The sequence below is a fragment of the Stegastes partitus genome, unplaced genomic scaffold (genome assembly GCF_000690725.1).
Source record: "Stegastes partitus isolate 25-593 unplaced genomic scaffold, Stegastes_partitus-1.0.2 Scaffold29, whole genome shotgun sequence".
NCBI lineage: Eukaryota > Metazoa > Chordata > Actinopteri > Pomacentridae > Stegastes > Stegastes partitus.
Genome location: NW_007577760.1, coordinates 485,940 through 505,132, shown reverse-complemented (window position 1 = coordinate 505,132; position 19,193 = coordinate 485,940). Strand labels below are relative to the sequence as shown.

At 39.0% G+C, this 19,193-nt stretch overlaps 1 protein-coding gene across 1 annotated transcript in view; it reads right to left on the bottom strand.

Moving 5' to 3' along the window:
* ctnna2 (catenin (cadherin-associated protein), alpha 2) overlaps positions 1-19,193 on the bottom strand; it is a 322,230-nt gene that overhangs the window by 225,217 nt on the left and 77,820 nt on the right. Inside the window, exon 7 of the mRNA XM_008298545.1 lies at positions 8,962-9,165. Coding sequence (XP_008296767.1) covers positions 8,962-9,165 — 204 coding nt within the window. The remainder of the gene's footprint in view (positions 1-8,961; positions 9,166-19,193) is intronic.

Here is a 19,193-nt window from a genome sequence, read left to right as displayed (position 1 = left end):
TTTTTAATATGATTTGATAAACCTAATTTATCACCAGCAGAGACACGTACTTATTATTGTAAATGTGTGCACTGGTAATTATTGTCAGATCTTTAAACTTCACACAATGGAAAATCACTTATCATTTCTTTTTTTTTTTTTGTCTTACAATGGGAGCAATTAAAAAGAATCATTTGGTACTGTGAAGAAAAGTAAAAGTAAAAGTTTGCGTGACGGACAGTAGCTCTAGACAAAACCCGCTGTTTGTTAAATAGCAGAGTTTATCATACGCGCTGTTCCATGATGTAATGTCCAGGTTGATTTGGACAAAACATCCTACCCTATTTTGGTGTATCTGGTATCATATTTGAATCTACCTTCATTTCAGTTTTAATATTTAACACTGATGGGCCAACCATTCAGAGCAAACCAAGTTTAGACAAACAATGCAATTAGAGTATGTGTGAGTTAGTTTGTAATTACCAATGTGCCTAAAACAAAACAAAACAAAAAGCAATAAACAGAATGGAAACTAACTCCAAATTACTAGAAAGTCAAAAGTCAGACAGCGTATTGATTGTGTGCTCTTAATTAATATTTTCCTTCTGTTGTCTCTACACATCTAATTTGACAACTGCTAAGTAATTTAGTTACTGTGTGGTTGTAGCACCATAAAAGGTGATTAAAATACTGAGAAATAAATAGAGAGACACAATCGAGACTAGAAAAAAAAAAAAAAAAGGATTCTAGCATGCTCTGAAAAATAAACTGGAACAATGTGAGCGAGAGAATATTTCTTTTACTTTTTTCTGTAAGCCTGGAACCGCATGGCCTTCAAATGACAAGAGCCTTATCAGAGACATGGACACTGGATTGGCTGGATTCTGGAAAACTAAGGAGAAGAGCATGAAAAATAGGACATGGTCATGTAATCAGTGGGCCAGGGTTGGTGAAGGAAAAAAGAAAGAAAGAAAAGAAAAGTGGTGCAGTTCCCTGCAGGGTTCACCCTGACACTGTTTATATCTACCATTTTGTTAAAAATGGCAAAATAAAGAAAGACACAAGCAACTGAGTTTCAGTAACACCGTTGTTAGCACTGTCCACATATTGTTTGTATGCAGCCTGTAACTGGCAAATTTGCAATTACCCTAGATCCATTATTATGCTAATTCAATGCTATGGCAACAATACACTTACTGAAGGACACAATTACATGATTACTGTTGGCTTATCGTGGGTATTTTTAGTATGGTTATTTTAAAATTGAAAATATTTTAATTTTATTTACCACTCAACAGCCTAGACCCAAACATAAAAAGCCATGGATTGAATTTGCAACTCAGCCTAATTTTATATTAAAGTGCCTATTTATAACATGTCATCTCAAGTCATTCCAGATAGTAAGGTCAACCTTTACAAAAATTCAATCCAGCAGATCCAAAGTTTCCTTTGGGTTCCCTCTGAGCAAGCACTTGGCAACAGAGGCAATTGTTACTTAATACCCAGCCCCCTGTGACGGGACCTAGCAGTGCCATCACTCCTGGATCCCCCAACACACCCAGTTAGCTTTAGAAAACCGTGCTGAGCTAAAGTCAACCTCTTTGCATCCATTGCAGCTGTTCCCTTCAGGCAGCTTAAGGCGTTAGACAGCAGACCACATCACAGAACCAAAGGGACAGAAGAAATATTGATCAGCTCTGTTTTGTTCTGCTCCGTTTCTCAAATCCAAACCTCGCTGAAACATGTTATGGTGTAATCGCAGGAATGATACTTAAAACAGCAGCAGGCATCTTCTGTGTCTTTGTGGGAGCACTTTGGTGGTGTGAGGTTTTGACAGATAAGAACTTCTTTTTTGTATAGAGGTTTCTACACAATGCGGATAGACCGCGTGGGCATCTGCTGGCTGTGTAGTTTATCTAAGCAGACTGATATCCAGCCAGACTCTTTCCATCCGAGACCATCTTGTCTCAGATCGAGTAGTCCTACACAGCCACAGGGTAATGGGGAACACATGAATGTTCATCAGACAGATTTTTATCTCTTTTACTTGTGCCTAAACAAAAACTTTTTTTTAGGGGTTCATCAATAGTTTCCCTTCGCCAAAGCTTTCTTATGCATCAACAGTAGATAAAGTGTGGCAAAGTAAAGCACCACTGCCATTGCTGCGCTTCAGCATTGGTGCATTTCATCACTAAAAGCAGACAGTTGCAGAAGCAGGAAAGCAGTCTGTTTTTAAAGTTAAAAATATTATGCACCGGGGGCTCCTAACCTACCTGTGTATGTGTGAGAAGGGGGCTTTTTGCTGCTTTTAGACTGTCCAAAAAGCACTTCTTTTTAAGTATATAATGGCTTTAAGCCCAGAGGCTCACTATTGATCACTGCCCACACCTTGTGCTCAACGTTCAGCAAATTTGTCTTCCCCCTTTATTTTATTCATTGGTATAACACTCTCATTTTCTCTTTAAAGACTGCGACAGGTAAAGGAAGGAGACAATATGATCTAACGCAAACAGCGAAATCACATATAAGTACAAACATTTTACAGAACATAATCAGTCACGCCGATTGTTGATTGAGCGTTCTACATGGCAACTCCCAGAGGAGCTGTGTGAGCAAGAAGGCCATCAGTCTCCCCCTAATGATCATCCTACCTCACAACTCCTGTTTAGTTTTATGTGCCACATCCAGCTAACTGTGACATTTGTGTGCTCGCTATCACACTCCCTAAATCCTTCTCTCTGCCGCTCGCGGGCTTGCCGAGTTGCCCCCTTTCACCTGCCACGGCTCCCGGCTATGGCTATATTCTGCCCAGGCTCCCTTGACCCAAGCTGGTAATGCATTACTCCCCAGATCAATTGATAGATTGGCCCTGTCTGAGCTGCCGTAACTAAATCAGCTGCTCCTGATGATTCAGCACCAGCCAGGGAGCCGGGCCTGCTGTCACCAATCACAGATCACCAGCAGCTGAGACAGGTATGGACATTCTCCTGTCACTTGAACCTAATTTATTGCCAGCTACCACATTGATTAACCTTGTGCTGTGGTTCAAGCTTCCTATAAAAATTTGTTGGGGGGGAGAAGGGGAGGGGTGAACTATATGAAGAAGGAGGAGGAAACATAAAGGCAACTGGATGTTTACATTACTACGGTAAACTTTGAACAAAAAGGACAGCCAGGAGCAACTTTATCAGAGTATCAGCTGGCAACTGTCTCAGTAATGCCTATTTATGTGCGTTATATTTCATAATGAAACTTTTGTGTCTTCTGCAACAGAAATGTTTGATATCTTCTATCTATCGTGTTTGTCATGTATACATATTCTCGTTTTGTCTTTTAACACTGAACCATATTCAATCACTTACAATCAGTGCGTATAGAAAAGCATAACATTATCACTACCATAATTAGATTCAGCACTATGAATGTGGACACTTAGAATGAAAAGTTATTCAGAGACTTTTAAATGCTTGATTTGTTTTACCAGTCAGTTCGCTATAAGCTAGGAAGTCAGTTATATGTGGAACACCAGTAATGAGATGATTCATAGATCCCATGGTGCCCAAGTCTCGCCAATTGCCATCTGAAGCAGTTTTTAAAAAATATACTTTGACTAGGCTGCAGCAAAAGTATAAAGCAAAGTCTTCTCCAGGGTCACAGTGCATTCATTTTTGCACTAAGTTATTCTTGTATTTTTCTCTGCCTGCCCTGTGCCATTTCGACTAACTGTCCTGTCAATTCAGGCTGAGCCACTCCCATCTGCCCTGAAGTAACCTTCTGCCTTTTTCTGATCACCTGATTTCCCCTCAGCCACTGGCTCACCTGTTTCCCACTTCCTCATTACCTCCCTAATATGTACCATATAAACTGGTCCATTTTCCCTTGCCTTGTTTTTGACCTCCTGCCAATTTTTGGACTTAGCCTTGTTACTGATGTCTGCCTGAATGCTGAATTTGGCCCTCACACATCCCCACACCTGCTTCTGCAGCATTACCTTAATAAATGTGAACTGTTGGAACTTTTAATCAGTTTCTCTGAGTTGTATCTTTGAATCCTGTGTTTTCTGACTCACGCAATAAACTACATGTGACTGTATGTCATCCCTGAAAGAGACTGTTTAGGAGTTCTAACATAGCTCAGGTGAAGATTTCTTAAATACAGTATAAAACTTCTTTAGAAAAGAAAAATAATGTTGCCATATGTTTTACAACAATAAAGGGCATCACTGTCTAAAGATTAAAAACATCTTTGGTTGAGGTTCTGTACAGTAGTGATCCAGGTTTACAAACAGGACGAGGCTAAATAAAGTTCTTGTTTTATTTATTGACAAATTCACGGCCTTTTAATCATCTGTTGGTTTTATTAATTAACGTACTTCTCGGGGAGGCTTAGGAACAATATCCTCAATATTCACTCTTCGTTGTTGATTTAACATCATTGGGGATGCTGAACTGCGAAGTGGAAGCATTTTGTTCTTTGTGTCTCTATGATTTACTCTCTTCTCTTTGCTAGGACAGCCAGGGGCTGTCAACAATCTCCCAGCTGTAGCCTCTAAAACACAACTCATGGGCCTAATGAACCAAGGCACAATTACTTTAGCAAAAAGCTGCCGTGCCGTAAGAGGGGGAAAGGGCATCTGACTGTTCATAAACACTTGCATGATTTTAGTTTTTTCAAGTGTAAGTAAAATGGAGAACATCTCTATGGATTTAACACCATACCCTGAGCAAAGGATGGCTGCACAGTGTTTTAAGGAAAGACTCATATATGTATTTCATGCACTTTAAAGAGTTGCAACAGCCCCAGCTTTTAACAAAATGTTTTGGGTTTTTTTCACTGATCTTTCAGACTGACCCCACAATCATCCTAGATTGGTCTCCTGTTGGGTTCCCTCACTGTGCAACTATGGCAACTGATACTAAAATATTAACATTACAGTAGCAATAAGCCTAACTAAAAAGTCAGTCAAAATAAGTCAAAAAAGCAAACAAACAAACAAACAAAAACTCACATTAACCCATATGGCATCTAGCATTTTATTTTTTTTTGCCAGTGAAGTTGTGGAATTTTCATCACCTTGGCTTTTGTGTAGAAATTAAAAGCTAAAACCATCAATGTTTCTAAATATCCAAAATAATAAACCAACATCAAAATATCAAGGTTGACTTAGATGTTAAACAGCTCACTCAGACACACACAAGCACAATGTAGCACTACTGCCCACTGTTGCACTATTAATTTTCTATTAAAACCAGAGAGCCTCTCTAATGTAATAACAACCCTTATCAATTAGCTGCCTATTGTTTCTGGAGCACTTTATGAGCACAGGTGCAACAACAAACACATTATTAAGCTGGCTATTGCAGAGGGGTTTTGCCAGCAGGAGAACTGATACTGTAGGGATCAATAACCATTGACTTGAAAGTTGCTTACTGGTCACAAATGACATACTGGATCAACCCTTAACACGCGGTGTTAGTCAGTCACGCGTACAACAAATCCAATAAATGGTGATTTTTGAACAAAAGTCAAAAAAACTCTGTATGCTGCAGAGTTAAACACTGCAGTTATGTTGGGTTGTTTATAATATTGACTTTATTTTAAGAAGAGCTGCCACTTTGAGAGCTGCTTTCAGGCTGGCCTAGATTTTCCGAGCTGTGAATGAGGTGCTCAACTTCTCAGTCCTTTAAGGAGAACTCCAGTACTTCACAAACACTCCGATTCCCTCCTTGAGAGAACAACAGTATTGATGGTGGGCTTCAAATCACCAGTTCATCCTTGAAATTGTGCAGGTTCTCTTTTTAGAAGCAAGTAATGGTTTACAAAACTAACTCTACTGAAAAGAAAAGACAGTAGAGTGTTGCTTTTTTTATTCAAAGTATAACTAAGGTGTGATAGCTCCTGAGCCTCTTCCTCCACAGATGGCTAGACTACCTCCGGCTACAATGAACAATGTGGACTCTGAGTCCCAGTTTAGTCGAACACATGGGTATAATATGGTCATTTTTAATACAGCAATAACTCACCAACAGTCAAGGCAAACTAGGGGTTATCTAAAAACGCAGGCTTGGCCTAGTAAGTGCCCCAGTGTGGAATTTATGGCCTCTGCTTTTTCAGTGATGTATGACTCTGTTTAAGGCACCCGAAAGGTTTCCATGTTGATTGTATCTCAATGTTAACTTTACAATACAATTCCCCACCTTTACGAAGGATGGATGTCAACGTTCAGCTATGACTTAGAATTAGACCCTTTGGCCCAAATTTAAAATAGATATTACTATCATTATCACTAGAATGTTTTGACACTGTTGCTGCTGTTTTCTCACTAGTTTGCAAGTGTGTCTAAAACTAAAGTTCTGCTACATGATCACGTTGTTTTTAATTGGTTGTTACTAATCAGTAAACTGGCATAGAGTGTTCAATGAGATGAGCTGGCGATTTGCCATTGTTAATCCGTTTCTTTGTGCATATAATTAAAAAGAATTAATTAAGTATATAGGGATCACATTATATCCAAGTACACAGTTTAAGGAAGTATGTGCACTCACATAATATACAAATGCATATTTGTGTTAGCAGACAAAAGCTACAGCCCAGGACACAAGTATTTAAACAGGGCAGTCTTACCTTTAATTTAAGCCGGCTCAACTCAGTATAGAAAGACTTGTGTGTGAGACAGCCAATGTAAACCTCAAACTTCCCACGCTGCAAGGGTTCAAAAGTAATTGGACGCTACTTAATGTTTATTGTGCAGCTGTGTGTAATTGCAGCGACATCTCAGATGGTTTAAATGGATTAGATGTAACTGAGAAAGGCTAGTGAAGATGTGACTATGCAAGAGAAAAAGCAAGTGCATGCATAAAACTAAAAAAATGGCAAAAGTCTTGCAAACTATTGTAAAATCTCTGGCATTGTTAAGAAAAACACATTTAGAACTGCACAGTAAGTTAAGAATGCTTGCAATAAACAAAGGGATGAATTCAGTGGTCAACAGGCACATTCTGTATGCTCAGATTCACCAGGACAACAAAACATTTGGACAAAGCAACTAATGGGGTTTTCATGGTGCAGAGGTGTGATGTCATTGACTAAATGAGTCCGTCACCTGATCACAATCCAACTGAGCGTGAATTCTATTTTGTGAAGACCAGACTACAGGCAGAGAAACCCCTCAACAAGGAAGGGCTGCATGCGGCTGCAGTGAAGGCATCACCCCAGAGGATACAAAATGTCTGGTAATGCAGTGGGTCAAAGACTTAACTGCAAAGGATTTTCCCTAAAATATTAAATATAATGACTTTGTTTGACTTCAAATGTGTCTGTTAAAGGTGGCTATATCTCTCACAGTTCTTTGAGGTGTAAACCACCTTAAAATAAAAGGTGAAACTCCAGAGGGACATTATTGTAGCATCCATTACTTTATTTCAGCATGAATGTTCTAAAGCACAGAGTTTGAAGAATACAAAATTGTCCGACTACATATGGTCTGGACTGTAGATGAGGACTCGTCACCATCCAAATGCCAAGTGGGGCAAGGACAGGGCACTCATTTTGTTTTAGTAAACCACTGACCATCAAATGTCTGCACGCGTCTTTGCAGACAAATGCAGGACTGAGTCTACCGTGTAAGACGCACTTGGTTTTAAGATGATAAAAGGAGATCAGACATTTAATAGATGTGACATTGAAAAGTTTCAGAAATCTTATGGGCTCCCATTTAATGGTACTATCGCTAAGTCCAGCACAAAGAACCAAGTCATGTGTGCAAGGTCAATGACAGAGTATCCAAGGGCGCCGACCATTTTCGCTTATGTAGACACAGCTCATATGGCTCACTGTGCACAAAAGGGTGGGCTGAATTAGAATATAAATCGGATGTGCGTGATGATTAATCATTGTCTTGGCCAGTCTCATAACCTTTAAACATTTGTGCCAGCCACAGTGTTGCATGAGGAAAACGGCTCTCTAAGTGCAGAGGGAAAAGTCCAGACCAGCTTCCCCAAGGAGGAAAACACAACTGTTGACCAGAAGGTTCAGAATCACAACATGCAAACACGTGACGCTACACATGGCATATGTATCCACAAACCCACAATCTGCCATTATAAAATGAATTTTCACTTGTGAAGGTATTGGAATCCTTGTCTGGTAGTGGCTTCATGTGTACTACTGTATGTTCATTTAGTAGGTTTTGTGTTGGCCATAGAATATAAAAAACAATACTAATATTTTCGAATATTTTTATTTATAGTTCGCTTTGCTAAAGTGATCATTTTGGGGCATTTGGCTGCACAACATTCACCAACATATAGTTGTGCAATTCTATCAATCAGTCCCTCTTCTGTTTTCAAATGAAATCAGGAAATTATCAACCCAGCTCTGTGCTGAAAATAGACCTGATCTCCACGACATCTATTCTCAGCACGTCAAAGCACCGACTTTCACCAACACCTCACCTTTCACTGTTTCATCTCCTCTCACCTTTGAGCTTGCTCGCAGTCCTCAGACAATGAAAATACCAAAGGGATAGACAAAGAGCAATTGAAGCTAAGAAAATTACCTGCATATTGTAACAGGGATTGTACTAGTCTTTGTGCTGCCCATAAATATAGAGCTACATGGTCTGTTGCTTTCAACTACCATCACGTCTCTTCCTTTTTATTTATATTGCCCAATATCACAAATTTGCCTCTGGGGGCTTCGCAGTCTGTGCAGCATACACAAACTCAGTCCTTAGACCCTCAACATGGATAAGGATAAACTCTCACAAAGCCCCTTCAGCAAAGAAAAGTGGAAGGAACCTCGGGGGGGACCAACAGAGAAAGGATCCCTCTTCTACTATGGACAGACAGTTGTGTAGCAGAAACACCTTTCACAGTTCTCATGAGAGAAAATATTACAGAGACACAGATGAGCTGCATGTGTGTCGGTTTCAATGGCGTATGTGACGTTAATGACTATTAAATAATTAGAGAGGGAACTCACATTGTTCATGTACTCGCTCAACAAGTCTTGAAGGGCCTGTCGAACAGCGTTGCATTCAGCCACGATGCGTTCACGGCGGTCATCACGTGTGCATGAAGAGTCAGCCATTAGTGCGGCGCCACTGATGATGCTCTCTAAGCGCTCCTCCAGAGAAGGCCTGAAACGAGCCTCGCTGAATGTCAGAGGGTCAAGGATGATCTTGTTCTGTAGGGCAGAAAGACAACGTAGAAGGTCAGAGCAGTAAAACAGGCCTAACTGGGCTAAACCATGACTAAACTGAGAAAATATGTCCTATGAAAAGCTGCAATTCAGTTTCTATCACGGACTACAAGACAAGTACAAGGAACAAAACAACAGCATTTGCCTGAAGGGAGTAATTTGTGAGTACAGATCAACAGCAGCAGTTGACCATGTACAAAAAGATGCCAGGAGCCTGCTAACCAGCCAGTGTAGTAATTAGGGGAGTACAGCATATAAAAATGAGACAATATATGCATTCTATTTTAAAGGCAGGTGGACAAAGTATGGGGGGAAAACATTACACAAACTGATAAAATACATGAACACAAAAACAAGCACAGTGTCGGACACCTTTAAGGCTTGAAACTACCTCAGACCTTTACTTAGGGAAAAAAAAAAAGGAAGATTGAAGATACTAAAAGCAAAAAGACAGAAAATAAAATTAAGAAAAATCAAGCTGTATATTTCTCCCAAAAGAGAAGTGTTCCATTCAAGGAGAAAAGTGAAGTCAAAACTTAAAAGCCACTTCTTTTCTTTCGAATGCAACAAATTATAATTACAACATCAATCTCCGACATTCCTATCAGTTTGTAATAGAGTTATATTTGCTTAAAGAACACAAAATGCTTCCACCTGCTTTTTATACGCTGGCAAACAGCAGTCAAATATTCACTAAGGTTTGTTTACAAATTCGTTCAGATGTATGCAAATTGTAGCACTGAATGAGGATGAATCACTACAACAACAACAATCAGCTCCCATGACTAAGGTAGGCAAAATCATGGGTGCATAAAGAAGGTCGAACACAGGGTAGTTTGACTTAGAAATTATAAATTTAAAGTGATCCTCCACTCTAATTTTCTTTAGGCACAAGACTCTCGCTCACCTTATAGTGCTGGCTGAAATGTGAATATTGCAGTAATAAAGTCATTTATTTTAATGCTGCCTTTTCTTGTTTTGTTTATTACAGAGAGATGGGACTACTCGCAGATCAGTGAATACCAATTCTTGAAGCATAACAACTTTGCATTTTGCTGTGAACAGTCGTGTAACATATCACATTTCCATCTATTCAAAGGGGAACATTGACCTATGAGCAATTTGACTTTCGCCTTGCCATCCAAAGGTTCAACAAAAGCAATTATAAAGAGGGGGGAAAAAAGGCTCCTTTGGCGTCAGCACCCAGCCTAATTCAAGATGCATTTCAGTAACATATAAGCTTTAAATATAGTAAAACATAAATAAATAAAAATCACCAGTATCTCTGGATGAGGTTCCTAAGATGGAGCTTCGTGGAATACGTGATGACTTTGGCAAGTGTTGGGTAACAACAGAGAGGAAAGGTGCAGTGTTTGGTCTCTATGCCCCAGTCTAATCCTGGAGCTGGGTGACAGACTGTCAAATGATGCATAATAACATTTAAGGCAAGAGAGAGCAAAGACTGCACCAAGCACATCCTGCTTTTCATGTGCAGCTGGCAGAAAGGCATGGTAACTACATGGCTGTGCAGTACAACAAATATATTGTGAAGGAACAGAGAGTTGGGGCTACAAAAATAAATATATGAATAAGAACAAGGCAGCAGGTACAGATAGTAGCAGAGGAATTACATGGAAAAAGTGTAAAGACATCGCTTCTCCTAGTTGCATACAGAAGCTTCTTCTACTTCTTCCTTTTTGTATGTTTCATTCTTTCGTTGCTGTGTTTTCCCTCTGCTCCTGGTGCAAGTCCTTTTGGTAATGGTAAAAAAGAAAAATAAAAAAAAGGGTAACATGTTGAGACAGGTTTTGAGTATGTACTATGTTGCTGTTGTTGTCTTTTACACAGCAAGGCTAGCTACTTCCATGTTTTGTCCTCAAAGTCCCAAATCTATCGCTCTACTGGAAGTGTAGATATAGACGGCTCTAAATAAAACATAAAACAAGGATATCTGAATGTATCTAAGTCTAGTTGCATGTCTCTGCATTGTATAAAAAGCTAATCTATGTATAGCATATTACTATTCATTTCATCCCTGTAGAGGACACAAAATAAATGTAATTACTTGAAAATGTATAGTTTTGTAATCTATGATTGGTAGTTCCCATGAAGTTGATCCACTTTATAAGAAAATAAAAGAAAAAAAAAATCCTATTCCTTGTCTTCCCTTGTTTTGGAATGGTTCTTGTGTTGACATCTACATCAGAAATTAGAGCTTTAAGAAGGGAAAAAAGGAACACAACAAAGCTCAATACACAGCGGATCTCATCGTGAAAAGATGCAAAGAGGAAAAGAACATGAAGGGAAACTGAGAACATTCCCTCAGGACTGAAGTCAATTGTTATTCCACACAGGGTGTCAGGTTGCAATTATCACTGGGAGTTGGGAATAGGCAGAGGAGAAAAAGTAGCAAATGCTAGGCTGACAAAGGCTGGTAGGTTTTCAAGGTAATTGGCAATGGCTGAAGTCATACTCCAAGAAGCTCACAAACGTGACTGATAGCGCCAGTTCCCTCATTGAGTTTCACAGTGTTCAATTCATTTTTTGAGACATTTGTTGCCGTTGAACCTCATTACCTGTTAGTGTGTTGTTAGCGCTTTGCTTTAGAAGCCAAAACTACCCAGTATTTGTAAAAAAAAATATCTGACAAGTACACACAGTAATAATGCTGAGCTTAAGTAGTGCCCTAACACAGTTGGACTATAAAATTAAAAAAAGCATCCTGACATATTTTTCAATATTTCCTTCGACAAACAAATGTTTACAGAAGCAGGTTCTGAAAATTGCATCTGGCAATGGCAGAACATCTACATTTTCTGATGTTGCATTTTGGAGCCTTCCAAAAAAACATGTCAGGATCTATATGTATTTTAAAATTCCTTGAAGGCTGCTATAATTAATTTTAGCATCATGCTAGGTAAAAACACATTCTTTGACTTGACTTTACACACAGTGCAGGTAGCAAAATTTTGCTAAATACCATTAGTTGATCCCTGTCCACCACTAACCCTTCTAATTTCCAAATACAAGAAATTAAACCGTATATTATAGTTTTATGAAAAGGGTTGTTTGCACAGAGCAGTTGTGGAGATCTTACCTCCAGGCTGGTGAGGTTTCTTCGTTCGTTTTTCTTTTTTTCAATAATTCCAGGCTGGCAGAAGCCTCTAATTCCATGTGAATGTACCATTTGATTTTGACAGTGTATCAGGACCAGAGGCAACCTTATGTTTGCCCCACCAAGGGTGAGGTTATTAGTTTGACCCAACTTTGGGGCATCAACCAGTGAGACAGGCCGCATGTCACATCAGCCTATATCAAATGTGCCTTCAAGGACTTTCCAATATTTGATGACAACTATTTTGTCTAAGAGGGGAGCGCAACAAAGTCTTGAACATACCACTGTGTTGCCTCTGGTGGACCCATTCCAGGGTTCAAGGGCTACATGGTTGTGACTATTACTGTGTTTGACAAAGCTCTGCCCACCCTCGCCCAGAGGGGACATTAGTCATAACCCACTCGCTGACTGATTAACCTAATGAAGAGCACCTGACTCAGGGTTAGGCTTTGGCCTCCTATTAACAGACAGTGGGAGGCGACTAAAATAGCTTCACTAAATGTGTGTGGGTGTGATAAACATCAGTAAATTAGCACGCTCACTTTACTCAAGACGGTCAAATTTGTGGATGCATGTGAAGTAGGGATGGCACGAGAACTCATACTTCAAGTCTGTATCAAAATTTAGAAAATGTAACACTCATTTTCTATAGAAACAAAGACACTAAAAGTACGGCAGGTGTTACAGGTAGACAACCGGAGATTGTGATTTCTCTCGAATGACAAGTCTGCTGCAACTTGAGATAAAAAAAAAAAAAAAGTAAAAACACCTCAAACGTTGTGTGTGGAGATATGTAGTGTTTGCGTTGATGACGATGATGATGATTGGGGACAAGTCAAACAGCCATAATTCAGAATACAAACAGTTCCACATTTGGAACAGAAGGAAGAAGCTGCTCAAATCAACCTATGCAATTCAGAAGTCAAAAAGTTGTTCCTTTACATTGTCACAACGTTCCCCATGTTACCGTCACTGTTGGTGAACTGCATCATCTGTTGTATCAGTGCTCCACACACACAACATTCACAGAGGCTTACTTAGCCTGTTTATGCTAACATAGCAAAAGGCTAACAGAGTGAGTGGGGTGCTGCTGATAACGTTAGCGGCCTCCCAACATCACGTTCAGCCCGTTGGCGTGTAGCAGTATGTGTCTGCATGTCCACACCTGCCTACGACATACTGTGCAGCAGCAGCTCTGTGGTTTTCCTAATGGTCTTTTCACAACATCAGCATGAGGAGGACGTTGAGCAGGAGAGACAAGCGTAAAGTAGACCAACACACAAACACACACACATCCAGCTACATATACCCAAAGCTTTTCAAAGGCACAGAAAAAAGGACAAAAACTCACACGAAAGCCTTCACAAGGAAACTGGGTAAGTGAGTTTCCTAACACAGGATTGTTTTGGAAGCTTGCAGGCTACCATACTCTATTTTGTGTCATGATAATATAGATGTTTTTATTTTATTACAACTAGCCTATTTTAAATCTGTGGGGTTTTTGTTGTTGTTTTTTTTTTTGAAAAAATCTTGTTTTAATTAAGAATATTGTATTGGTAACTATTAGATTAGTACATATTATTTGCCATAATTTTATAGTTTTAAATTTTATTTTGTGCAGTGGCATTGGTATTGGGAATCCTAGAATTTGAATGCTATTGGTACAGATTTCCTGGTGTTTATTGCAAAGTCCCTATGGCATTAAGTCATTCGCATAAAATCTTGGCACACACAATCAATAATATTCTCATTCCATTTCCACCAGCGTAAAAAATTCAGTATTTCAGCTTAACGGAGCCTTGCAGGAGTTCAAAGGCGCAGAAGTTGTTTCATAGTCAGTTTAACAGTCGTCCAATCGCATTTGCCCATCTTCTATGTCGAGCACAAGACAGCCCAATAGACACTTGGCACACATTCTATCCGTACACACACAAGTTCTGAGCTCTGCATCCTCACTTCTACGCCACAGCTTACATACATCAATTCAACTCTCTCTCAGTTCAACTCCCCCAGCGTCTTCCGCGATTGGGAGGGAAATTGTTTTGCCCAATTTTCATAATCTTTCAAAACTGACGATCTGAAAGTCGCATGAGTAACAAGGCCAGCTGTGCATAGTTGTGACCATAGGGAAAGCTCCAAACACTGTGCTGGGGCATATTTGCACATTTCTCCCCAAACCTCCGCTCCACGCTTTAAATCATAGGAGCAAAAATGTAGTACAATACACAACAGGGAAAGATTGTAGCTGTGGGGTTCATTTGGTGGCTTGCATTTTGATGTATTGCACCAGCAGATGTTTCCACTTTACAATAACCCACCACTATAGCAACCAGAATCTGGGCTAGTCAGTAACATACACTAGCACTACCCTGCTTATCTTGAGTGTGTTCCTGTTCTTTAAAAGTTTAATGTCTATCTGTGAACCAAATTTCCATTGGGAAAATACTAAAGTTCACATTTTAACTAAAGTATACAACTTCTAAAGATAAAAAACTAATATATGCGCATGCAAACTGACATAAAGTATGGCTGTGAAATCATTTTTTCATCCACCCAGCCATTCATTCACCTAGTAGACCTCCTCGAGTACATTAAATATTTCAAGGGTGAGCTTTTACCATGTCTTTATATTGTAAAGTAAGCTAAGCTGGGTAGTGCTGAATCTTTTATATAAAGAGCAAAGAGACCACAGTACATTTGATCTTCACAGGACAGCATCTCATAAACTGTGTTGGAAGTTTCTTATATTAAAAGACAAGGAAGCTAAGTGGAAAAAAAAAAGAACTTTTTGAGAAAAATGCGCAGCATGTGCACAGTGAAACATGCTTTCAAGAAGCCTCGTAGGTCGGTAGACGGAATGAGAGACAAAAAACTGCAAATCCACGTTTACACATTTTATCACAACAACAGGTAGAGGAGCGGCTACATTTGTATGACTGAGAGGATTAACATTGTTTGTTTTAGTGGCAATATTTTTAATCAACTTCGACAGTCATTTCTTGATTAAAATGTAATAAATAAATAAATAAACAGCTATCAAATCACTATACAAGGTAGAACCACAGAGATGATCCACAATATGCAGCGAGTATTTGAGAGCCCAGCTATTTCAATTTCACTTACTATAGAAAACAAAACGCACTTTTTGACCTCAAATTGTGCAAAAAAATTGTTAATTACTAAACAGGTAATTAGACCAGAACAGATTAAAAAATAATTTGGGACCATGCAACCATTTGTAATTATGCTCAGTCACAAATTATCCACTATAACTGGTTTGCAATCAAACATGTGGTCCAAAAACTGCCGCTAAATGAAGGACCAACTAATGTGTATTCTGTTTAAGTCAACTCTATTAGTGGGTGAAAGAACACTACATCATTTTGTCACAGACTTTTCATGTTTTTTATTAGTTTGTCCAAAGACACGGTAAGCGAGAGAGCTTTCTCACTTACAAAACACGGTAATTTTATGCTTAGGCCGTTGCACGTGCTGTCATTATATGTAAAAGGGGGGAAAAAAATCATGAAGTCATTCTACCATAAACAATTAGAAACTAACTTTTTTGTGAAAAGATTCAACTCCAAAACTGGCACTCAAGAGAAAATTACCACTAAAGACAGCATGTATATAATAAATGCAGTTCCGCCGGAGCTTAAATGCAGCATCAGGCCAATGCTGATATGTAATAAGATGTGATAACATTGATGTTGCAAACTATTATTAAAAACATATCTATACAGAAATACTGTATGTGCTTTTGTCATTTATGGTGGTAAGACACGTAAAACATATGTTGTGCTGTTTTCATTTAATATACTGATTGTTTTTATTACTTCATTGAAATATAGTCCAAATAACTGACCAGTACTCGCTGCCAAAGGTAATTAAATCTGTGGAATTTGTTTTTATTTTAAATCGTTCTTCTCGTAACTCCATCATCATATTGACGATAAAGTTTATAGGGATGTGGAGTTTAGTGAAAAAATATGTCTAGGAAGAAAAGAGTACTCAAGCTTAGGGTCAAAAGTTAAAACAGTTACACCAGAAAAATGAATAAGCCACAAATGTAGACTCAGTGTTTACAGGTATAATCCACAGTCTAGAGATCTTAAAGAAAATATGAAGCTTTACTTTGGTAAAAGGTTCATGCCTGTAATTGTCTTCTCCTGGTCGTCAGGGGACTTTATAAATTATTAAGCTGAGTGGTATTGTCCTTTTTGTTGAAGCTGCATGTTGTGTAGTAAACATACTTTTGTGTGATGTAGCAAAAGGTTCTCTGGGTGGTAAATATACCACACAAATATGATATTTTAAATTTAAAAAAAAACTTAAGCTTTCTTAAATATTTAATAGAGAAAAGAAAACGTGGCCAATTGGATCAGAGAATGGAAAAGACACATGAATTAATAAAATAGTGTAAGCAGCAAGAAATCGAGTTAAAAGTGCTGTATTCCTAAAATAGCGTGCGCATGGCCCATTGAGCTTTTTGCTCCCAGTGTGAATGCATTTTTACAATACAGCCTACAACCGTCTCCCATAAAACACAGACACATGCTTATTGAAGCTTAGCTGAAACACAAACAAGGCTGCAATTACTATACATGTGTTATTTAAAACCGAGACAAAAGCCAGCCCAAAAGCCAATTGGGACGTATTCAGGTAACAATGTGACTCTGTTCTCCAGATGTCTCCTCTATGTTTGAGGAATTGTAGTATATGAATATTCTGTGGGATGCTGTTTACTTTAGAATGAGGTGAAGGGGAGGGAAATACAGAGAAGGCTAGACAGACTTACAGAGCACTTACAGAAACATTTTCAAAATGAATTTACCATGTTCTAACACACATATAGACGTGAGACAATTCCCAGTGGTCAGGAGGCCTTGATTCATGATTAAACTTGCATCCTTCTGGTAGAAATATGCAAAGTCAGAAAATGACCTGCAACGCCTTAGGGTAAATATCAAGGTCCTCCATATAATCCACTTGATTAGGAAAAAAAAAAAAAACAAGTGTCAGTACGAACACTATTTTAACATAACATTAACACATTTAGCTCTCTGTGGGCGATCTTCCCTTAAAATATGCCCAAAACTCACATTCAAATTCATGTTGTTTGACTGTTTGTATCATTCAAGCCATCAATATTCTCTCTTCGGGATCACTATGCCTGACTCATCGCAAGTGTAATTTGTTCCCCCCGGGTTTGCACTACTTGATATCTCATTGCTTCCCCCACTTTGCTGTTTGTTGCCTTGACACGTTTGCTCAAAAAAGTGAGACAGCACGAGCAGACAAAATGATGCCTCAGTTCACCGCAGTTTCAATGGGAGAGCAATGATTTTTCTGTTTCGTCTTCCTGGCCCAGACACATCTTCCATGACAGGTCTGGAAACAGAAGTAAGAAAGTGACTTCATCCATTGTCTGCATTGAGACTTTGTTGTCATGACAACCTCTGAAACTGTATCATGAAATGGTTTGATGAAGGCATTTTTTTTCTCCCTGTGTGTTTTTTTTTTACTCCATTTTTTTTATTTTTTCAGGCACACTCTAGTGTAAACTGAAGGTCACCTGTCTTAGAACAAACGAATGGTCATGCAATATGATGAGCAGCACAATAGGTCTGAAGAGGTAATCATCTAAACCGTGTACTCTAAACTAATGTGATCTTCAGCAGTGATACTCATGCTACCCTGGGTATGATATAGCTTGTATTCAAAACTCTGTTAAATTATGAGTGTGTGCCCGAATGTTTATTAATGTAGCAGATGCACATAGACAGACTCATAAATCATACCGTACAGTAGCATAATAAAGCCAACAAGGATGCTCGCCTGCCCAGGTAATGGTAGTTGGAGCATTGCCCAGTCTCTCTGGCAGTGTACTGAGATTGTGGTCCTACAGTAAGCTGCAGGGAAGTATTAAGTGGGGGGGGGAGTTTGGTTGGGAAACAGGGTTTGGCACAGCACACTTGACAGCCTCCAACATTTCATTGCACTGGTGATTCATGGAAAGTTCTCTTTTGACCCTTTGATCTAAAGAATAGACAAAAAAAAAAATGCATAAAAATAAACATTTGCGTAAAAATCTCCGCACTTTTCCCTTGCTCTCTCAACATACTCAGGAATACATTTTTGTTTTATTAAATTAAGCATTACATTTTAAGTGGCTCTGTTTTTTTTTTGTTTTTTTTAAACAACATCCCCCTTGTATTCCAAAATGACTAAGTGCTCTTAAGGCACTTTTTTTCCCGTGAGATCCCCTGGAGTTAAAGCCATTAAGGCTAGTGAGCAAACGACATGTCAAATGAAGCTTTTAGTGCAAGTTCAAGCAGCCAGACAATTATCATTCTAATTTCCTAATCACCCCAGGTCTCTGCCTCTCAGTTATTATCCAAAGAACTCACTAGTTTATGTTAATGAGGCTGTCTGTCAACCAATGATCACCACGGCTGAAGGGTATTTAACCACCTCACCTGTTGCATATCTTTGCCTTTATTTAAATGTATTTACTCCTCAACCAGCACTTGTGTCGAAGCAACTAGCTCCCTGGAGGGATGTTTGAAGTGGCTGAAATTCATAAGGTTTATCTTCAGACTGCAGGTAAACAATCTCAGGGTTGCAGGTTCCAGTATGCTGTTTTTGAGAAATCTGTTTAATGTCAATTACTATTAAAAGCTGTTAAACAAGCAAAAGCGGGTCCTACACATGTTCATTTAACCGCAGTTATTTGAAAAAGGGCACATGCTGGGGGTCATCAGCAAAGGCACACCTGCCATCTTCCCCACTAATCTCATTTGATGTGTTCAGGAGATAGGTGGAATCAATGTTTCTGGAAGTCGGTCTGCTCCGCTATACCTGGAAGTCCAGTAAATAAAGAGATAATGACATCTTG